The following is a 22,720-nucleotide window of genomic DNA, read 5'->3' as shown; positions in this document are numbered from 1 at the left end:
TTTGCAATGCGAGTGGGCAGGGGTACTAAATATTTTTGCAATGCAGGGTATCTATTATTTAAATCTCTTTACATAAAATATTATTATTGCGAATAAAATGTAAATAATATTTCATAAAAGGAGAACAGCATTAATCGATATTGAAGTATTGACGCCTTTCTGTTGACAAACACGTTTCTAAATTAGTAACCTCGCAGCAACCCGATCAATGACCTCGCGTATGGATCGCGTTCACGGTCAAAACATCTTTTGCGCCTTCTGCGTGAATCACGTGTGCAGCACGGGTTAGTACTCTGCGCGTGCGCAAACTTCGGCAAGTAAAATAAAAACGCATCGACGCCTTGTGAACCAAAGCGAAATTGTGTTTTGTTTTGAGAAGTTCGGAAAAATGTCTTTAACGAAAATGTCACGGTATATTTGTAACGCGTTCCACGAGTCCCTCCTTGTGAGTCGCTACATCGCTGCAAACAAGCTTCATACGGGGTTGGGCGAAATGCAGAAATATAAGAATGCTGCCGACATCGAAGATAATCAGCTGGAACGTTTTCAGGCGGGTGAGGTGGAGTTTTGTCCAACGAGGGCACGTGAGGTCCTGCAGAATGCCGTGGCCGAAGCTGCTATAGTAACAGGAATCGAGGATCCTTTCTTTACGGACAACACCCCTTGGGAGATGGCAGATGCGACGGATGAGGGGAAACAACTGGAAGCCTACCGCTGTACTGGATCGGTGAGTCTGAACGCGGTAATGCAGAGCATGGTCCCCGAACCGTTTTCCACCACGGGAAAAGCACCCACTCACCTTAACATGCCCGGAGGATCTTGGGGACAAGGATATAAATACATCGCGGGTCAAATGAAACAGGCGCATCAGTCAAGGCAATAATTGCCATAAAAGGTACTGTCATAATCGCTGTAATTCTATCTTATAATATAGCTTGATCATGAACTCTCTCCCAACCCCACTTTATAGCCTTTCTTTTAAAATAACAATAATGATATGATTCTTAATAATCCCAAATTTAAGTAACTGCAGTTCTTATATGGTCATTCCTTAGGATCTCCCCGTTTGTGGAATACGGCGTAGCAAGCCCTGGATGCCTGCGTGAACGAAATCTTTCTTCTATTTTTAGACTTTTTTTTTTTTTCTGTTCCTGTATCATTCGTTTTCGCTTTTTAACGTAGGAGTGTTCCTTCTCTCCCAAGGCAAAGCAACTGGCAGCTAACGTGACCTATTTATATTCCCCTTGTGTATGGGAACTCAAAAGTAATACCGTAGTGAGTTTCCCGATGATGGCAGAGGTGTCATGCCTAGCAGGGAAAGAGAGGAGGCCCTCCAGGTAGTCAATAAATGAAGTCGTCGTGGGGAAAAAAGGTATAGGAAAGAAATTCAACTTTAGGCAAGAAATCCCCGAAGGAAGGAGGATGGATGGATGAGAAGTAGAATTTGGATTGCAACACGGGATGCGAGGATGATGGTGAGGCAAATCGGAAAACTCAAGAAGGGAGATGGATAGGGATGAACTGGATGTGGGAGGACTTTAGAAAATTGGCGAATATAGACTTCTGGTTAAGCGAATATATATTCGCTTAACCAGAAGTCTATATTCGTCAATTAGGTTGGTGTAGTGGTGTTTTCTTGTGTGTGTGCATTTTAAGAACAGTTGTGCCTTACTTTTCACAGGATACTGTACAGCTGTGCTTCCCTGAGAAAGCAGGGCATTACTTGTCAGTTCTTGAATTTTTTGCTTATTTTTTCATTAGGCAATTTTTTATTCATTTAAGTTGGGAAGAATTGTGATGAAACTAAAGTTATGAAAGAAGGAAAGAATGAAAATTAAATAATTATTAAAATGATTGATAAGAAGATATTACAACTAAATAAATACAGATATCTTGGCAGTCTGCTAACAAGTAATGGGAGAACTCAGGAAATTAGAACTAAAATTACAATAGGTAAGCTAGCATTGGAGGAATGGAAGCAGATATATATGGAGAGAATAGATATTAATTAAGGAAAGGTTAGTTATTATATATCATAGCAGCTTATATTCCAGCATATAAGTTGATCTTTGAAGCACTGAAAAAATTATCTAAAATTTTATAGTCAAATTATGAGCTGGTATAAAATCCTAAACTTGAATAAAAGCCATGCTTTACATTAGAAAAACATAGTCTGATCATTTAATTCACAGAGAAGCAGTACCACAGTACAACCACTTGAGTTTCAATTAACTGCTACTAGATGGCAAGAATATGCTGACAGTTGCAAATTCTTGTCTGATAGTCGCAAGGTGGCCTTCAGTTATGTATGTTAGTGTGAACTATTTTGAAGGTGGAGAAATATTTTGTTACTGTTGTATTGAGCATGGTATCATTGTAGAGATTGAGAGAAATGTCAGAAATTTTATTGTGTTTGAAGAAAACCACAATTCCTAGTGGCACAGAATCATCAAAGAAGGTCAAATCTGGCCACAACAGCCACTCTGAAAGTCCTATCAAGGAATGGCTTCTATGAGTGTATTCATCGATTGTGTGTGTATATATATTTGAAGGAGATTATTTCAAAAATAAAAAAATTGAAGCCTGTGAGCATGGAGCAGCAACAGTGGTTAAAAATGAAGTATTAATGAAGTAGAAGAAAATCAAAGTATGATAAAAGCTATAAAGAAAACTTCAATTAGACATATGTTGATGAGTTAGGAAGGTGGGTTAAGGAATAATTAAAGCAAAAGTGATTGGCAAGAGATAGAGAGGAAGGAGGGAAATTGGAATTTTGGATAATTTGAGAGAGGGTAATGGATATTGTGATCTGCATAGAGGTAGAGATGAAGTAACAGAGTTTTTATTGCCATAAACTTGACATGCAGAGAGCATATGATGATATTCTGTGCGACATGACCTCTTTTGTTTGGGGGGTGGGGGGGTTACATTTCACATACAAAGCCAATGGCCAAAAGGTCTAATTTCAATGAAATTAAGAATTCATCAAACAATATGCTAGTAGTATTCATGTGAATGAAACTGCCAGAAGGTAACCACATGTCTTACTTATTGGCTTGTTTATCTTACTTACTTATTGACCAGTATCTGTATTACCATAATTATACCTGTTCTCATATATACATTGAGCCGACCGGGCTAGCCGAGTTGGTAAAGTGCCTGCCTAGCAACCCAAAGGTCGCGGGTTCGAATCCCGCCTCGGGCTTGGATCACAGTACAAAATGCAAAAAACTTGAAGTGCAAGTTTTTTGCATTTTCTACTGTGATCACAGAAGCCGATGCGCCAACAACTAACAAAAAAATATATATATATATACATTGAACATGGTGCCAATTCTATATGTGTTTATGTGCACAAAATCCCGGCGCCTCTGTGGGCAGGAGCAGCAGTGCGTAGCACACGCTTCTTGATTAGACCGGAGTTCGAGCCCGTAACTACAAAATACGGAGGATGCGGAAAGGTCAGGGAATGACCACCGCATATCCCCGGAGCAATATGGCCTTAGTTGCTAATGCTCCTAAAAACCAAAATAACAACAACAAGCACAAAATCCCACACCCACAGGAGGTAGTGCAATACTGTCTGGGTGCCAGCAATCCTGCTCCCAGGTTTCCCAGACCTGGAAGCGAGCGAAAAAAAAAAAAAAAAACTAGTGGCATAGTTACCCATAGTAGTACCACTACCCATTTTTAGGTAAACGTGGCACTCAATGCTTAAATTATAGCAATTTAAGAATTACCACTACTTAAATACTTATTACATTTACTCTTAATAGTGCCTAGTCCAGACAAAGCCAGGCATAGGACCAAAACCAGTATACTCTTAACAGTGCATTATATACACTATTTATGATATAGTTATTGCAAAGGCCCAATTCAGGCAAACACAACAACAACAACCATCATGGCATCTTATGTTTAATATCTTCTCCAAAACTGACGGATTCTTTGCAACCAGAGGTGGCTCATTCCAAGTGTGCAAGGGGTGGACTGCACCCTGGCACCAACATTAAAGGGGCCCTGAAAACCTGAAACTTACATACACATATTAAGAAAATTTTAAAGGGGATGCCAAATTTCAATTAGCACCCAGGCACCACATCCCCTAGGAACACCCATGTTTACAAGTGCTAACCTCAGAGCCATGTACTTATACAAAATTATACCTGTAGTTTAATGGCAATTAGTACATGCTTGCTTCAGTGTCCAAAGTGATTCAGATGTGTCCAATAAGTAATATACAAAACAAAAAGCAGAAAGTTCGTTTGTCTCCAGTTTTGTCCAAAACAGCAGTGTTGATACTATACAGAGCCATCGAATGCATTTTACCTGAAGTCTATTTCCAAGAAGTGTCTATTAATAGAGTCCTAGTCACATCAGATCTAGAAACCACACCCATTGTTTTATACTGTGGCTAAGTGAAGTATGTTTATTTTATATAAACCAGAAATCTTAACTTTCAAGAAATGATCCAAAGAATTTTTGAGATTTTAATTAAACATCCTATGTTGGAAAATATACTGAGTTTTGTGTCACTATCAACATCTTCAGTTCCAATTACTCATTTTGTTATCTTTTTGTCAGCAACAATTATATATAAGGTTAATTCAATTGTGTAGTAGTGGTTCCAAGCTTCTAACTCCACAGTATGGCAACTATGCCCAAAGCCGATTTCCTTCTATTACTCTTATATTTTCAACATCTATTAAGTAAGTTGCTTAGCAGTTTGCATTCTCAGCTCAGTTCTCTTCTTGAAAACCAAGGTGGAGAAAATCTATAATGCCTTGAAATTAGTTTTATTTTAGCATTAGTAGAGGCATATGATGCAAGAAAGCACGCTTATCCAGCATCAGCTGGGGGAAAAAAAAAAACCACTCCAATCGTTCCAAATACCTGTCCAGCTCAGCCTTAAATTTATTTAGGCTATCAACTTCCGCAACAAAGGATGGAAGTCTACCACCAACCAACCACCCGCTGGCTAAAGGCAAACTTCCGCACATCTATCCTTCTGTCTTTCCTCAATTTGAATTTATGCTCTCTCAGGTGATTATTCTGAGAAAAAGGAAGAATCCCATCAGCATTGAGCATGCTCAAATCATTCAAGGCTTTATACACCTCAGTCAGATCACCTCATAGGTGTCTAGTCTCCAGACACTGTAATTTTGCAAAAATTAAGCCTTTCTTCATAAGAGCAACCCTTTGTTTCATTCACTAATCTTGTTGCCCTTCTCTGTACTCATTCCTACAGCTCTACATCCTTCTTAAAATAAGGCCTCCAGACCTGTATACAGTACTCAAGGTGTGGCCTGACCATTGCCTTATACAAGGGGATAATCACTTCCTTATCCCTGCTAGAAATATTCCTGTATATCATTAACAAGACACTATGAACTACCCTTGAAGACTGTCTGCACTGTTCAGAAAACTTCATATCTGCCTGCAAAATTACCCCCAGGTTCTTTTCGTTCTCTACCACTGTCAGTGTAGTACCACAGAGTTGATACGTTACTCTGGGGTTACTGCTTCCCATATATAGTACTTTACATTTGTCAGTGTTAAACTTCATTTGCCAGCCCGTCTGCTCAACTTTTCTAGATCCTGTTGCAGCAACGTACTGTCATTAGTGTTCTTAACAACCCTGCCAACCTTCGTATCGTCTGCAAACTTGGACATTAAGCTTGATATACCATCATCAATATCATTTATAAATACAGAAAACAACAATGGACCCAACAGTGAACCCTGAGGGACTCCACTAATAACATTAGTCCACAATGAGCAGTGTCCATTGATTACCACTCTCTGTCTTCTCCCACTCAACCATCCCTTTATCCATAGCAGCAGTTTGCCTACAATGCCACACTACTCCAATTTGTTCAGCAGTCTTCCATGTGCAACAGTATCAAAATCCTTTCTAAGATCCAAGTATATGATATCAAAGTTATTCCCTGCATCCAGTTCCTTTGTGACCACATCATAGTATCCAATCAAATTGGTCAGGCAAGACTTTCCCTTAACAAAACTATGCTGTGTCCAAGCTATAACTGATGTCTTGTCTAAATGATCCTGCAGTGCTTCTTTAACCAGTGCCTCCATTAATTTTCCTGGAACAGAAGTTAATCTTAACAGGTCTATAATTACTTGTGTTGCCCTTTGATCCTCCTTTGTGAATTGGGGTCACATTTGCACATCTCCAGTCTATGGGTACCTCCCCTGAGTCCAAAGAAGCTCTCATAATTATGGCTAAGGGTTTGTTTACTTCCTTTGCTGCCTCCTTTAATATAACTGGATAAATCCCATCCACCCCAGGTGCCTTTTTTATGTTTATCTTCAACAATTTCTCCTCCACTTTCCTCTCAGTTATTACAAAATAATCTAGCCCACTGCTGGAGTTTAACCCCCCCCCCCCACCACCAAATAACTCCTCGTGTGAATGTAGATGCAAAATACTTATTTAGTTTGTTAGCCACCTGAGCAGTATCATCAACAGTTGAACCATCAATATCCAGTAGACCAATCTGATTCATCCCTTTCCTTCTAGAGTTTACATAGGTAAAGAACTCTGTTTTTCTTTGCATCTTTTGCCAAGGATTTCTCATAATCTGCCTTTGCCTGCCTAATCTCCTTTGTGATTTGGTTACAGACCAGCTTATATCTATCATGAGCTTCCATGTCACCCATTAATTAATATGTATCCCATGTATTTTTCTTCTCTGCCATATGTCTCATTAGTTCAATCTTCCAAGATTAATTCTTTGAATGCTTCCCATTTTGAATTTGCTGTTGGTAACATCATCAATTGGTGCCACTGTATAGAATTTAAATACTGTCTCAGACCACTGTAGTGGCCTTTAAGAAAACAAGTCCTTTCCTTTAGCTTTGATGGTAGTTACCTCTTTGAATAAATCCCACTTCAGCACACCATGATCACTGCCACCTAGTGGTTCCTTTATCTGCAGATTCTTAATGTATGAAGAATCACTACTGATAATCAGATCAAGAGTATTACTCCCAGTAGTTTCCTCCCGAACATGCTGATGTAGAAAACAATCATCCAATAAATTCACAAAAGCCTTGCTAGTGTGTGAGTGACCAACCCACAAATTCCAGTCAATATCTGGGAAATTAAAATCCCCCATTATAAGACTCTCTGATTTACTGGCCCACTCTATTTCCCTGTATAGTTTTATTATACTCATCAGAGCATTAGGCCTATAACACACTCCTACTCTCAATTTTGATCTACCAGTGCTTATGTCACACCAAACTGACTCGACACTGCACTGTCCAGCAATGTCGACTGGCTTCACTTCCTTGTATTTTATGTGTTTCTTAACTAATAGCATAACCGCTCCTCCCTTCTTGTTCTGTCTATCCTTCCTGTATACATTGTACTTCCCAAATTACAGTTCTGCATTCCTTATATCTGTGTTACACCAAGTCTGATATCCCAACAATATCTGCCTTGGGGTATATATCTTAGCCCCTGGGGTATATATCTTAATATGATTATCTTATTATAACCTTCCCCATAATAATATAAAAATATGATATATATATATTTTTTTTTAAAGTTTATTTTCTGTCCATTTCTGAAAAATTATTTCAAAAATGGACGTTATCCTTAACCTCATTGTGAAAGTGACTAAGCTTGAGCACCTTCAGGGATCAAATGTGTTAGTTGCAGTTTAACAGGCTTCACTTCTACTTGGATCACCAGTTGAATCTTGATGTCAGGGTCTGTATGTGGAGTTGGTTTTTTGAATTGTGCTAATATGAAAACAAATTCATCACACATAACAAATATAGATATCTTTTTCACCAATCAGATTGATGAATGATCAATTTTTTGAAATTACTGTTTTATTTCAAAGTAACTAATTATTTTGTTTGTTAATTTAGTGGTAAAAAGGAAATCATATTTCAGAATTAATTGACTTAAGGTATCCCACATATAGTGTTCCTTAAGCAGTTTATCTCGTAGTAGTTGATCTTAGCTATATCTTAGAGGATTTGCATTTAAATCTTCTAAAGCAGCTTCAGAAATCTGGTAACCCCTTGTTGACCTATTTTCACAGAAAGTTTAAACTCTTAAGCCTATCAGTATTGTAACATGGCTAAAGCTGTTTCAGTAAGTTTCTCAAATTGTGAAATTAAAAGAAAGTGTCAGTTTGCCTTTGCAATGCAGAATGAATGCTAAGGTATCCTTTCATTAAATTTGAAGGATTTTCCCCTCCATAAAAGGCCACTGAAAAGTTCATATTATACAGTAAGTTGATCCATTGATTTTGAATATTAAATGTAACTAGAATTCAAACCATAAAAGAGGAAAGTATCTGGGACAGCTTTACATGGTGGTTGGCAAGAAGAATTCTTCTTGGAAACAGATGTGTTTCCTAAAGTAGATTGGAAACTCTGAATGTACATCTGTACTAACACTGAAAAGTGTGTGTGTGTTCTAGTTGTTAGTGTCAGGCCACTTTGCCACCAGGGAGCAGCCGACAGCTGCTGCTGCTGCCTGTCCCTAGGCACGAGGAGCCTACGGTGTGTACTGTGTCAGGGTGGCCCGTAGGCATACGCCCATCTCCACCTGGAACTTCTGTTTTAAACAGTAATAGTGCTAAATGGGCTTGACATGAAAAAGGTGAAGAATGGAAATCAAAGCCAATATATATATATATATATTTTTTTTTTTTTTAAATTTAGTTAAATTAATTTAATTTAATTGAGCTTAATTTAATAACTTAGTTCAATTTAGAACAGGAAAGTAAATAAGTCAGTATTTCAAGGATTGTTTGCGTGTGTTGGGTGTTGTGCATGTCAGGCCTCTTTAACTACCAGGAAGCAACCAACATCTGGGCAGCTGCTACCTAGTGCCCATCCCTGGCACGAGCAGCTGGGCCTGGGTCTGCTATTAAACTGTCATGCAAGAAGCACAAATCGTGCACTCACCGGAGGTAGTACAAATCCAGTGGGTGCAGTATGTGTACAAAGTATTCTTGTATGTAAAGGCAGTAACCAGGGTTTCCACTATATGCCAAAAGTATAATGTGTATAGAAAGGACAGAAATACAGTAGAGTTATGCTCTTAGTTAAGAAGCACATAAAATCAAAATCAGTGGACATGGGTAGCCAATGTAATGCTGAGTCAATATGGTGTGACATAAGACTGGAAAACAGAAATTAGAAACAGAGATTAGGATTTTGCTATAGGCCTAAGGGCCGTGATGAGTATAACAAACGTGTAGAGACTGTATAGAGTGGGCTAGTATATCAGAATGTCTGATAATGGAGGGACTTTAGCCTTCAACATATTGACTGGACCTTGTGGGTTGGTCACTCACACACTAGCACAATTTTGTGGACTTTTTGGAAGACTGTTTCCTACATCAGCATGTTACAGAGGCAGCAAGGGAAAACAGTGTGCTCTTGATCTGATTATCAGTAGTGACCCTTCATGCATTAAGAATCTGCAGATAAAAGACCCATTAGGTAACAGTGATCATATGATTGTTGTTATTTGGTTTTTAGGAGCATTAGCAACTAAGGCCATATTGCTCCGGGATATGCGGTGGTCATTCCCTGACCTTTCTGCATCCTCCGTATTTGGTGGTGACGGGCTCGAAACCCCGGTCTAATCAAGAAGCGTGTGCTACACACTGCTGCACCTTCCCACCTGGCTACGGAGGCACCATCATATGATGTATCAGTGGGATTGGCATAAGGTGGTAACTACTGTCAAAGGCAAGAGAAAGGGCTTTGCTTTTGTAAAAATGACTACAGCAATCTCAGATACAGTAGTCTTTTTAAATCCTGTGCAGTGGGACCAACTGATGGAGTTGCAAACAGCACTTTCTAAATGGGAAGTATCCAGGGATGTTAGAAGAAGCTACTAGCATTATATATGAGACAAGAAATACAGTTAAGGCATAGCCCTAAATGGATGTCAGCTGAACTGGTGAAACTTTGGCATCAAAAAAAATTCATGGGATGCATTTAAATTATCAAGTGATACAGATGCCTACAGTAGATATAAAGTAGTTTGCAATCAAGTCACAAAGGAACATAGGCAGATTAGTAGAAGTCTCTGGCAAAGAATGCAAAGAAAAGCAGCAAAGATTTCTTTACTTATATTAACAGCAGAAGTAAGGGGTTGAATCACATTGGTCCATTTGATGTCTACATCCTTCCTAAAATGAGGCTACCAGACCTGTATGCAGTACTCAAGGTGTGGCCTGACCATTGCCTTATACAAGGGGATAATCACCTCCTTATCCCTGCTAGAAAAATTCCTGGGATCTTGTTGATGATATACAGGAATTTTTCTAGCAGGGATAAGGATGCGATTATGCTCTTGTATAAGGCAATGATCAGGCTACACCTTGAGTACTGCATACAGGTCCAGAAGCTTCATTTTAGGAAGGATGTGCATTACTAGAACGAGTACAGAGAAGGGCAACAAAACTGATGAGGGGAACAAAGGGGTGCTCTTGCCAAGAAAGGCTTAAGTTCTGCAAATTGCTGCGTCTGGAGACTAGGCATCTGTGAGGTGATCTGATTGAGGTGTATACAGTCTTGAGTGGATTGAGCAGGCTCAATGCTGATGGGATTCTTCCTTTGCTCAGATTAAAAACCTGAAGGGTTTGTAATCGGAGAAAGAGCAAGAGAAACTGTCTTTCCTCAATTTCATAAACTGAAATTGAGGAAAGACAGTTCAAATAGATGTGCAGAAATTTGCCTTTAGCCAGAGGGGTAGTTTTTGCTGGAACAAACTTCCATCTGCTATTCTGGAAGTTAATAGCTTAAATAAATTCAAGTAAAAAGTGGACAAACTTTTGGAGTGAATGGATGGGTGAAATGGGAAGGTGTTTTTTTTTTTTTTTGCTGATGCTGTATAAGCTTGCTTTTCTTACATCGTATGCCTCTACTAATGCTAATATTGAGTTTAACTGTTGATGATCCTGCTTAGGTTGCAGACAAACTGATTGGGTATGCATCTACATTCACAATGCGGAATTTCTTAGGTATGGGGATGCCAGAGCTGAATGATTCAGTGATAACTGAGAGGAAAATTTATGCATTATGCATAATACCTTTTTGCTTCCATCTAACTCACTTTACTCAGATTTTATACTGACAGTCATATATCATCTGACTCAACAAATGCTCTTTTTGCACTCTGGCTGCTTTTGATAAGTAGAAATTGTTGAAGTTAAATGTAAAAAAGTGGCAGTTTGGGGCAGATGAGATCTGCCCAGTTATATTAAAGGAGAGGAGGTAAGCAAACCTTTAGCCATGATTATGAGAGAAACTCTGGATTCGGGGAGATCCTGTGAACTGTCAGTGTGCAAATGTATCTCCAATCTGCAAAAGGGGATCAATGGTAGACATGAGTAATTTACAGACTATCTGCTTGACTTCTGTTCCAGGGAAACTAATGGAACATTTAACCAGGGAGTCACTGGTTAAAGAAGTAATGCAAGTCATCTAGACAGGAATGCAGTTATACTGCAGTCACAGCATAGATTTCTTAAAGTGTAGTCCTGTCTGACCAATCTGATTGGATGCTATGAAACAGTAACAAAGAAACTGGATGAAAAACATAATTTTGACATCATATACTTAGATTCCAGAAAAGCTTTTTACTATTGCATGTAAAAGAATGTACAATCGGAGTAATGTGGCATTAAGGGCAAGTTGCTGCTATGGAGAAAGGGATGGTTGAATGGGAGAAGACAAAGTGGTTATCAGTGGGTATGTTGTCTTGGACTAATGTTATTAGCAAAGTCCTCAGTGTGTAGTTCTGAGCCCATTTGTTGTTTTCTATATTTATTAATGATACTGATGAAGGCATATCAATATCAGGCTTAGTGTCTAATTTTGCAGATGATAGATTGGCAGGATGGTTTGAATAAATCTGTGAAAGAACAAGATAAACTGTTAGTGTTGATGGACAGGTGAAATGACATACTTTTTTTTTTTTTTTTTCCAGGGCTTTCTTGTATTCAGCCTTGTCTCCTTAACCTTTTCTGTGGTACTATTATAGATCAGTTTGTAGCTGCTATATGCTTCAGTACTTTTCATCTTGCTGTAACTTTTCCATGCTGTCTTTTACTGCTTTTAGACTAGCTAGCACCATATTCATCCATCTGTGTATTCTCTTCATGCATATTTTCTTAATGGTATATATGCACTTATGATTTCTGTGATTATTGCTTTAAAGGTATTCTATAATTCTAATGTATTCGCCCTCCCTCTGCAATCCTCCCAACTGACGGATTCCATTCAATCCCTAAAACTATCATAGTTCCCTTTTCTAAAAATAAAACCCACACACTTAACTACTGCAACATCTTTCTTCGTCTTTCAACTAACAACTGCATGATCACTACCTGCCATAGTTCCTGTACTGTTAAGCCATATGATATCATATGAATTATGATGAGATCTAGAATATTCTGACTCTTATTTTCCTCTAGCATGCTGGTACAAATAATAATCTAGTTTATTTAAAAATTTTGTTCCCCATGGTTCATTTTCCATAGTTCACTTATTTAAATTAATCATGGGCATATTGAAGTCGCCCATAATAAGATATTCATGCTTGCTTGCCCATTCCATCTGCTTGTAGAGACTCATACTCTTCATAATCTTGTGGTCTATCTGTGCATTAATCCTACTCTCATTATGCCTTTTGCTTCCATCAAACTTGCTGTACTCTGGCATGCTTTTGATAAGAAGCATGACCACGCCACCTATTCTATCCTTCCTAAATACCTTATATATACCAAAGTGGAACCTGTCATCTTCAATTTCTGGGTGGCACCACATTTCCGTTAGCCCTATAATGTGCATTAGTTGGTCCTAACCAGAGTTAAAATTTGCCCATTTTACTGACACCACTCCTGACTACTGTAAACACAGTTAAGACTAAGTATGACCCTTGACATGCCCCTTAAAGTTACTTAGTCTTTTCCCTAACTTTATCTTGCTGCTCTTTCTGGGCTTTGCAGTTCCTCACTCAGGAGCGGATTAAGGTCTGTTGAGGCTCCGGGCGCAGAAGAAAATATTGGGCCCCTTAAAAAAACAGAGAGAGACAGGGAAAATAAAAATACATGTCAACCAATTTTTTAAATAAATAAAAAATATTATATACTATTAATGTTTTATTTCCAATAAAATTTGAATATAATATATGTATAATATAATTAATAATAGCATAATAATTATCACAAAGTTTTGAACTAATATGCTCAACTAATTTGTTGGGGTTTTGCGTGGGCCCTTCAGAAGTCCGGGCCCAGGGCGCCCGGTGCGCCTGCCGTTAAATCCGCCTCTGTCCTCACTTCTGTAGCCAAATAAACACACTGAGTATCTTAAACATGGCACAAAAGTGTGATGCAACAAGCAATTTGTATTGTCATCCAGAGAAAGTGACTGGTTTCTGAGGGCACCATTGATGGTGTTACTTTTGAGAGTATGGCTGTCAGTTACTAGTGTCAGAACACGGTTCATAACTAATATTCCATGGTCAACTGTGTGAAAGGTTTGTATGGCACCACCGTTTGGTGCCATATAAACCAACCCTAATTAATCATGAGAAACAGTCAGAATTTACTCTTTACTTTATGTTAATTTAACTTAATTTAATTTAATTATATTATATGTTTGACTGTTTTGTCTTAAAACAGTAAAATATAAAATTTTAAAAATCCATTCACCAGGAATTCAAGTTATGTGCAGTTGGATGGATATGTGGTACTTTAGGTATTTGTGAACATACCTGAAAAAAAAGTTTATTGACAAAATAAACCTTTTAAATATAAATAATATTAATTTATAATAAATATAATTAAATCCATTTAATTATATATACTAGAATTAAAAGGAATAGATGACTCAAACTGTAAAAATCATTACATAAAAGAATATTATTTATTTTATAAACTGTCTTAATTTTTGCATGTGATTGAACATAAATAAAATAATAAATAAATTTTCTGTTTATACTCCGGGACGACCAAACAGTCAGAGGATGATTTTTGGTCAGTCCTAAACCCTCCCATCCCACCCCTGCTGTAAGCCATTGTCTACTGGTTTTAATATTTAATGGATGGGAGTTTCTTTTTGTGGGATTGCTGAAGGGAAAGTATCCAGAAAGAAGCCCTGTGGCATCATAGCTTCTGGTCTTTCAGGGAATATTGCATTAATACAGTGCAGTCAAGCTGCAGGTTTTCAAGAATTGTGGTCCAGATGTATCTGAATATTGGCAGATATATATTTTCAGCATCTGAGCTGGATCTGTTTCACACTGAGTGAGGTGTTCACTGTGTTCTCTATATATTTCCAAGCAGTTGTTAAGAAGTTGATGATTTTCTAAGGTTCTCAACCTTGTGGCACATTCATTTTATTTGTAATAAATAGCATGTAACGAATAACATACCAGGTGTATCTGAATTTTTCAAATTTAATACAACCCTGATGTTTGTAACTTTTTTTTTTGTTGTTGTTTTTGAAAATATATCCTAGGAAAACATTTTGTCTGTTTTCAGCATTAATTTAGAACTAATGAATTTCTGTGTTTAAATGACTCATTATCATAACATTAAATTATTTTCAGACATTATCTCAAAATATATCAGTTTGGCTTTCCAAAAGAGGACTTAACTAACATCTTTCATAACATATTTATTTATCAGCAGCACTGTCAAAACAACTTTGGAAAATTATATAATGCTTAGAAAGCTTCTTGAACTCTGGACTTTGCCCAGCCAACAACTAGCTCTTCTCTATGTACATATTTATAGAATAACACAGTATGCTATAATTTTAGTCTCAAGGGTGTCAGAGTTTAACTTTTTTTTTTTTTGCTTCTTTTCAGATATTTTAAACAAAAAGTATAATTTAATTGATATAAAACTAACATTTTTAATTACAGAATAAAATTGTTATTTACTATATATATAAATTAATAAGTGTCTATAGCAGTTGAAGTTGTATTATTAAAAGGCATCATCACATTATATTGCATACTTTGAATAAGTGACACTTCCCCAATAGAGAAGAAGACTACTGTTACTTCTCAGTGGGTACCACCACCCAGACAGCTGTTTCAGCATTAGTTGGCTACTCCTCAGTGGGTGGGTATGTACATAAAAAATTTTTGTTTTAACTACATAATCTCTCATCTTGTGAAATAAATTCACATTTGTCAGGTTTTATTCCATTGGGTGCTTGCATTGTACCAGGAAGGAAAAAGTGTATCTGCCAGGCAAGGCATAGTGAATGGAGTTATTCTGTATAGAAGGCCTGAGCTTTTAATTTTGGGATTTGGAATCATCTTGAAAGCTTTCTATAACTGTAAAATAAAATTAAACCTCTTTTAAACAAGTTTCCCTTATATAACTGAAGAATAGTGATGGTGTACTTATAAATAGCAGAAGACTACTATAAAATATTATTATAAGGAGCAAGGGAATGATGATGGGGAAGATGGATCACAAATTAGCAACACTTACAACATACCCAATATCCTTCCTGATGGGGTAGAACATTCATTGAAGAAAATGAAAGATCAGAAAGCACTGGGTGAAGATAAAGTTACTGTAGAGTTGTTAAAATTGGGAGGAAGAGACATGACATAGAAACTGGCAAGACTCTTCACAAAATACATTAGGAAAGGAGTGACACCCAAGGAGTGGAATAATGCAATCATAATTTTGCTGCATAAGAAAGGAGATAAATTGGAAATTATAGACCAATTATCTTGTTGTCCCACATCTACAAGTTGTTCACAAGGGTCATTATTAACAGATTAGAAAGAATAGTTGACGAGAACCAATCAAAGGAGCAAGCTAGCTTTAGGACAGGATTCTCAACTATGGATCACCTTCACATAATATCGCAGCTAATGGAGAGAGCAAATGAATATAAAACACCATTATGCCTGCCATTTGTGGATTATCAAAAGGCATTTGACTTCATACAGCATAAGGCAATGTTTCGGGCATTGGAAAGACAAGGCATAGATACCCATACATTATGATATTAAAGAAAATATATGAGAATGCTATCTCCTTTATTAGACTAGACAAAGATGGTAACAAATTTAAAATTGAAAAAGAAGTTTGACAAGGAGAGACAATATTTCTGGAGTTGTTTACTGCTGCCCTTGAGGAAGCTTTCAGAAGATTAGACTGGTTGCAGAAAGAAGTCACTGTGAATGGAGAGTATCTAAACCATTTACAATTTGCAGCTGACATTGTGATCATAAGCCACGATCCCAAAGAATTAGAGGAAAATCTTAATCAGTTGTGCAGAGTTAGTAAGGATTTTGAACTAATGATGAATATGGCTAAAACAAAAGTAATGATGAACAATCATGCCACTTTTTTTTTCCTTTTTTTTTTTCCTTTTTTTTTTTTCCTTTTTTTTTTTTCCCTTTTTTTTTTTTCCTTTTTTTTTTCCTTTTTTTTTTTTCTCCTTTTTTTTTTTTTTTTTCTTTTTTTTTTTGGTAGTTGTTGGCGCATTGGCTTCTGTGGCCATAATGCACCTCCCAAGGGTTTTTTTTTTTTTTTTTTGCAGTACTTTGATCCAAACCCGTGACCTTTGTTGCCAGGCAGGCACTTTACCCACCCGGCTAACCCGGTCGGATGAAAGAATGCCACAGAAAGGGATATTAGCATTAGTAGAGGCATTTGATGCAAGAAAGCAAGCTTATGCAGCATCAGCCAAAAAAAAAAAAAAAAAAAAACCCACTTCCACTTCACCCCTCTGTTCGTTCCAAAGACCTGTCCAGCTGAGCCTTAAACTTATTTAGGCTATCAACCTCCACCACAAGGGATGGAAGTCTGTTCCACCAACCAACCACCCGCTGGCTAAAGGCAAATTTCCTCACGTCTATCCTACATCTATCTTTCCTCAATTTGAATTTATGCCCTCTCAGGTGATTTTTCTGAGCTAGAGGAAGAATCGCATCAGCATTGAGCATGCTTAAACCATTCAAGGCTTTATACACCTCTATCAGATCACCTCCCTGGTGCCTAGTCTCCAGACACTGTAATTTGCAAAACTTAAGCCTTTCTTCGTAAGAGCACCCCTTTGTTCCATTCACTAATCTTGTTGCCCTTCTCTGTATTCGTTCCAGCAGCTCTACATCCTTCTTGAAATGAGGCCTCCAGACCTGTATACAGTACTCTAGGTGTGGCCTGACCATTGCCTTATACAATGGAATAATCACCTCCTTATCCCTGCTGGAAAAATTCCTGTATATCATTGACAATACTCCATGAGCTACTCTTGCAGCCCGTCTGCACTGCTCAGAGAACTTCATATCTGCCTGCACAACCACCCCCAAGTCCCTTTCATTCTCTACCACTGTCAGTGTAGTACCACAGAGTTGATACGTTGCTCTGGGGTTGCTGTTTCCCATGTGTAGTACTTTACATTTGTCAATGTTAAACTTCATTTGCCACCTCTCAGCCCATCTGCTCAACCTTTCCAGATCCTGTTGCAGCAGCATAGTGTCAGTAGTGTCCTTGACAACCCTGCCAACCTTTGTATCGTCTGCAAACTTGGACATTAAGCCCGATATACCATCATCAATATCATTTATAAATACAGAAAACAATAATGGACCCAACACTGAGCCCTGAGGGACTCCACTAATAACATCAGTCCACGATGAGCAGTGTCCATTGATTACCACTCTCTGTCTTCTCCCCCTCAACCACCCCTTTATCCATAGCAGCAATTTGCCTCCAATGTCACACTGCTCCAATTTGTGTAGCAGTCTTCCATGTGCAACAGTATCAAAAGCCTTTCTAAGATCCAAGTATATACAGTAATATCAAAGTTATTCCCTGCATCCAGTTCTTTTGTGACTGCATCATAGTATCCAATCAAGTTGGTCAGGCAAGACTTCCCCTTAACAAAACCATGCTGTGTCTGAGCTATAACTGAAGTCTTGTCTAAATGATCCTGCAGTGCTTCTTTAACCAGTGCCTCCATTAATTTTCCTGGAAGAGAAGTTAAGCTCACAGGTCTATAATTACTTGTGTCAGCCTTTGATCCTCCTTTGTGAATTGGGGTCACATTTGCACATTTCCAGTCTATGGGTACCTCCCCTGAATCCAAGAAAGCTCTCATAATTATGGCTAAGGGTTTGCTTACTTCCTTTGCTGCCTCCTTTAATATAACTGGATAGATCCCATCCACCCCGGGTGCCTTTCTTGTGTTTATCTTCAACAGTTTCTCCTCCACTTTACTCCCAATTATTTCAAGATTCTGTAGCTTACTGCTAGAGTTGAATACACCTCTGGCATTCCCCTTGCTGAATAACTCCTCATGTGTGAATGTCGATGCAAAATATTCATTTAGTTTGTTAGCTACCTGAGCAGGATCATCAACAGTTGACCCATCAATATCAAGTGGACCAATCTGATTCATCCCCTTCCTTCTAGAGTTTACATAAGTAAAGAACTCTTTGCTGTTTTTCTTTGCATCGCTTGCCAAGGATTTCTCGTAATCTGCCTTTGCCTGCATAACCTCCTTTGTAACTTGGTTGCATATCAACTTGTATCTATCATAGGCTTCTGTGTCATGTGTTAATTTGTATGTATCCCATGCATTTTTCTTCTCTGCCATATGCCTCATTAGTTCATCTGACATCCATTTTGGCCTAAACCTTGAACAATATTTCTTAGTTGGTATGTAAAGCCTAGTAGCTTCCAAGATAAGTTCTTTGAATGCTTCCCATTTTGAATTTGCTGTTGGTAACATCATCAGTTGGTCCCACTGTATAGAATTTAAATACTGTCTCAGTCCATCGTAGTCGCCTTTACGGAAGCAAAAACCCTTCCCTTTACCCCTAATGGTAGTTACGTCTTTGAGTAAATCCCACTTCAGCACACTGTGATCACTGCCACCTAGTGGTTCATTTATCTGCAGATTCTTAATGCATGAAGAATCACTGCTGATAATCAAATCAAGAGTATTACTCCCTCTAGTTGCCTCCCGGACATGCTGATGTAGAAAACAATCATCCAATAAATCCACAAAAGCCCTGCTAGTGTGTGAGTAACCAGCCCCCAAATTCCAGTCAATATCTGGGAAATTAAAATCTCCCATTATAAGACTCTCTGATTTACTGGCCCACTCTATTTCTCCGAACAGTTTCTTATTATACTCATCAGAGTCATTAGGCCTATAGCAGACTCCTACTCTCAATTTTGATCTCCCAATGTTTATGTCACACCAAACTGACTCCACACTGCACTGTCCAGCGATGTCGACTGGCTTCACTTCCTTGGTTTTTATGTGTTTCTTAACTAATAGCATAACCCCTCCCCCCTTCCTATCCTGTCTATCCTTTCTGTAGACGTTGTACTCCGCAAATTGCAGTTCTGCATCCCTTATATCTGTGTGACACCACGTCTCTGATATCCCAACAATATCTGCCTTCGATGTTTTGAGCAATACCTCAAATTCATCAAATTTATTTACTAAACTCCTAGCATTGGTGTACACGCAAGTATACCTGCACCTGTTTCTATTCTTAGCTACCCTTACACAACCCATGTGTTTACTTGTACCGCAATGGCTCCCAGCAGTCTCTGAAATACCATGCATCTTGTTTTTCAGGCTTCTGCTCATTCTAATAGAAGCAGCGCAAGAATCTCTTTCACCTCTGCCAGTGGCTACTGTCAATCTATTGGTCTTTGTCTCCCCCCAAGCTAGCAGTTTTCCGACCCACCTAACACTGCCTCGATAGCATCAGCAAATATTCTTGCACCCTTTCTATTTAAGTGTATCCCATCCCTGTAGAAGCAATCTCTCCTGTTAACAAGTACAGTCCAGGCTGAAAAAAATTCTACCCCTTGAGCCTTGCACAATCTTTCCAGGGCCGAATTGATCGACAAGGCTCTCATCATATACTCCCTCCTATCGTGTCTTGCCAGAATTGCAGACACTTTCTAATTCAACCCTAATTCTCAGCTTTTGTTCAACAGTGACCTGTACTTGTTAAGTAATTCTGCCGGTCTCCTACTCTTAATATTATTAGTGCCAACGTGTACAACTATATCACCTTTTGTGCCCTTAAAAGATGATATTCGCTCTACAACGTCATCAACCTTTGCCCCTGGCAGACATACCCTGGTCCTGTTCCACCTATCATACTGCAGTTGTACCATACTGCTGCAAGAACCACTGGCAGAACATTACTCGCACAGGGTAATCTGCTGGTGACAAGGCCTGTACCCATTGCAGATAGTAAGGATACAGTTGGTGTTCTCGCAACACTCTCCAAATAGTCGAATGTTGAAAAGCCAGTTGCATTGCTATTCTGCGTGTGCTGATTCCAGGAGTGGCACACGCACAACATCCAAAATCTCTTCTACTTCAGGAGTCGTATATCTTGGTCATCCTCTGTCGGCAGCATGAGGTGTAAAGGTCCCATGTTCACAAAGGCGGCGATGGATACCTTCGAACACTTTCCTGTCTGGACATCTTCGTTCTGGGAACATTTCGTGGTACAAACAATGAGTCTCCAGAGCATTTCCATCTGCCAAACCGTACATAAAGTGCATATCCGCTTGCTCCTGATTTGAGTACACAGTCGGAATGGAAAATCACCAGATTCTGTCAGTACCTTGTGATGAAGGAAATCACCTGCTGGAGATAAGCATTTCCGGAACTATTTCTGTTGATATAAAATATTTTTATTGTCTACATATGAGGAACTCATTCCTGAAGTTATGCCGTGTATTTTTGAGACACCCTATATATATGATATAATACCTCTCAATTGGCTTTTATGTAGCTTGTTTTTAACTCTAGGTCTGTGTGAACCTAGAGATTAAAACATGTAGTTTGTAGCCTCACTCCATAGAACTATGATGTAAAATGAAGTCATACCTTTTTAGTTATTTAATTCTCTGGTCTTGACTTCTGTTATTGTTGCACTTAATGTGATGTTCTCATTCTGACAATTCTTTAGTATGCTGAACTAACTTAATATATGATAGTGGGGGTTTTAATAATCACATCTTTGTTTTTGTTCACAGATTACAAAGGTGCCTCCGTAGCCAGGCGGGAAGGAGCAGCAGTGCGTAGCACATGCTTCTTGATTAGACCGGGGTTCGAGCCCGTCGCCACCAAATACGGAGGATGCGGAAAGGTCAGGGAATGATCACCGCATATCCCAGAGCAATATGGCCTTAGTTGCTAATGCTCCTAAAAAAAAAAAAGCCAAACCACAGATTACAAGTTGTCATTGTTTTGATTATTTTATATATTAAAGTATAAAAATATATACAACAAACTCCTTTTTTACATTCCTGCTTTTAGCACTTTTTTTTTTTTTTAACTTGACCCAACAGACAATCATATGATGTGCCATGCCTTCCTGTGTAAAATGCTTTTCCACTTCTTTTTTTAAGATCCAAGGAAGACAAAATCCAGATATAACCCTTTTTTTTTTTTTTTTTTTTTTTATTTATTATTTCAGACAGATTTATCTCAGATTTTAGATTCTATACAGTGGGACCAACTGATGATGTTACCAACAGCAAATTCTAAATGGCAAGCATTCAAAGAAGTAATCTTGGAAGTTACTAGGCTTTTTGTTCCAACTAAGAAATACTGTTCAAGGTTTAGGCCTAAATGAATATCAGATGAACTAATGAGACTTATGGCAGAGAAGAAAAGTGCATGGGATGCATATAAATTATCAGGAGACACAGAAGCATATGGTATATATAAGCTAGTCTATAATGAAGTAACAAAGGAGGTCAGGAAAGCAAAGGCAGATTAAATTTTTGGCAAAGGATGCAAAGAGGAACAGCAAAGATTTTTATTTTTCCTTATGTAAACTCTAGAATGAAAGAGATGAATCAGATTGGCCCATTTCATATCGATGGTTCTACTGTTGGTGATCCTGCTCAGGTAGTTGACAAATTTAACGAGTATTTTGCATCTACATTCACACATGAGGAATTAAGGGAGACTGCCAGACGTTTATCAAGCTGTAACAGGGAACTAAAGGATTTTGTAATAACTGAGAGCAAAGTGGAGGAGAAATTGTTGAAGTTAAATGTAATAAAGACACCAGGGGTGGATGGGATCTATCCAGTTATATTAGATGAGGCAGCAAGGGAAGTAAACCCTTAGCCATGATCATGAGAGCATCCTTGGATTTGGGCTAGGTCTCATGGACTGGAGATATGCTGATGTATCCCCAGTTCACAAAGGATAACACAAGTAATTACAGACCTGTTAATTTAACTTCTGTTCAGAGGAAAATAATGGAATAATTGGTTAAAGAAGCATTGCAGGATCATCTAGACAAGTCTGCAGTTATAGTTCAGACAACATGGATTTGTTAAGGGAAAGTCTGGTCTGACCAATTTGATTGGATACTATGATGTGGTCACAAAGGAACTGGATGCAAAAATTAATTTTGATATCATATACTTGGATTTTAGGAAAGCTTTTGATACTGTTACACATAGGAAAACTACTGTACAAATTGGAACCGTATGGCATTATGGGCAAGTTGCTGCTATAAATAAAGGGATGGTTGAGTAGGAAAAGACAGAGTGGTAATCAATGGACACTGCTCTTCGTGGACTAATGTAATTAGTGAAGTCCCCCAGAGTTTAGTCTTGAGCCCATTGTTGTTTTCTGTATTTGTCAGTGATATTGATGAAGGTGTATTGGG

General features: G+C 38.2%; 1 protein-coding gene across 1 annotated transcript in view; it reads left to right on the top strand.

Moving 5' to 3' along the window:
- Window positions 1–325: 325 nt before the first annotated feature.
- The window catches only part of LOC150078632 (uncharacterized), a 29,251-nt gene continuing 6,856 nt past the window's right edge, over window positions 326–22,720 (top strand). The window contains exon 1 of the mRNA XM_090383813.1: window positions 326–895. Coding sequence (XP_090239939.1) covers window positions 389–883 — 495 coding nt within the window. The 5' untranslated portion in view covers window positions 326–388 and the 3' untranslated portion in view covers window positions 884–895. The remainder of the gene's footprint in view (window positions 896–22,720) is intronic.

The sequence above is a fragment of the Mastigoproctus giganteus genome, chromosome 10 (genome assembly GCF_048544385.1).
Source record: "Mastigoproctus giganteus isolate SK-2022 chromosome 10, ASM4854438v1, whole genome shotgun sequence".
In the NCBI taxonomy this organism is placed as follows: domain Eukaryota; kingdom Metazoa; phylum Arthropoda; class Arachnida; order Uropygi; family Thelyphonidae; genus Mastigoproctus; species Mastigoproctus giganteus.
This window is presented reverse-complemented; position numbering and strand designations above follow the sequence as displayed.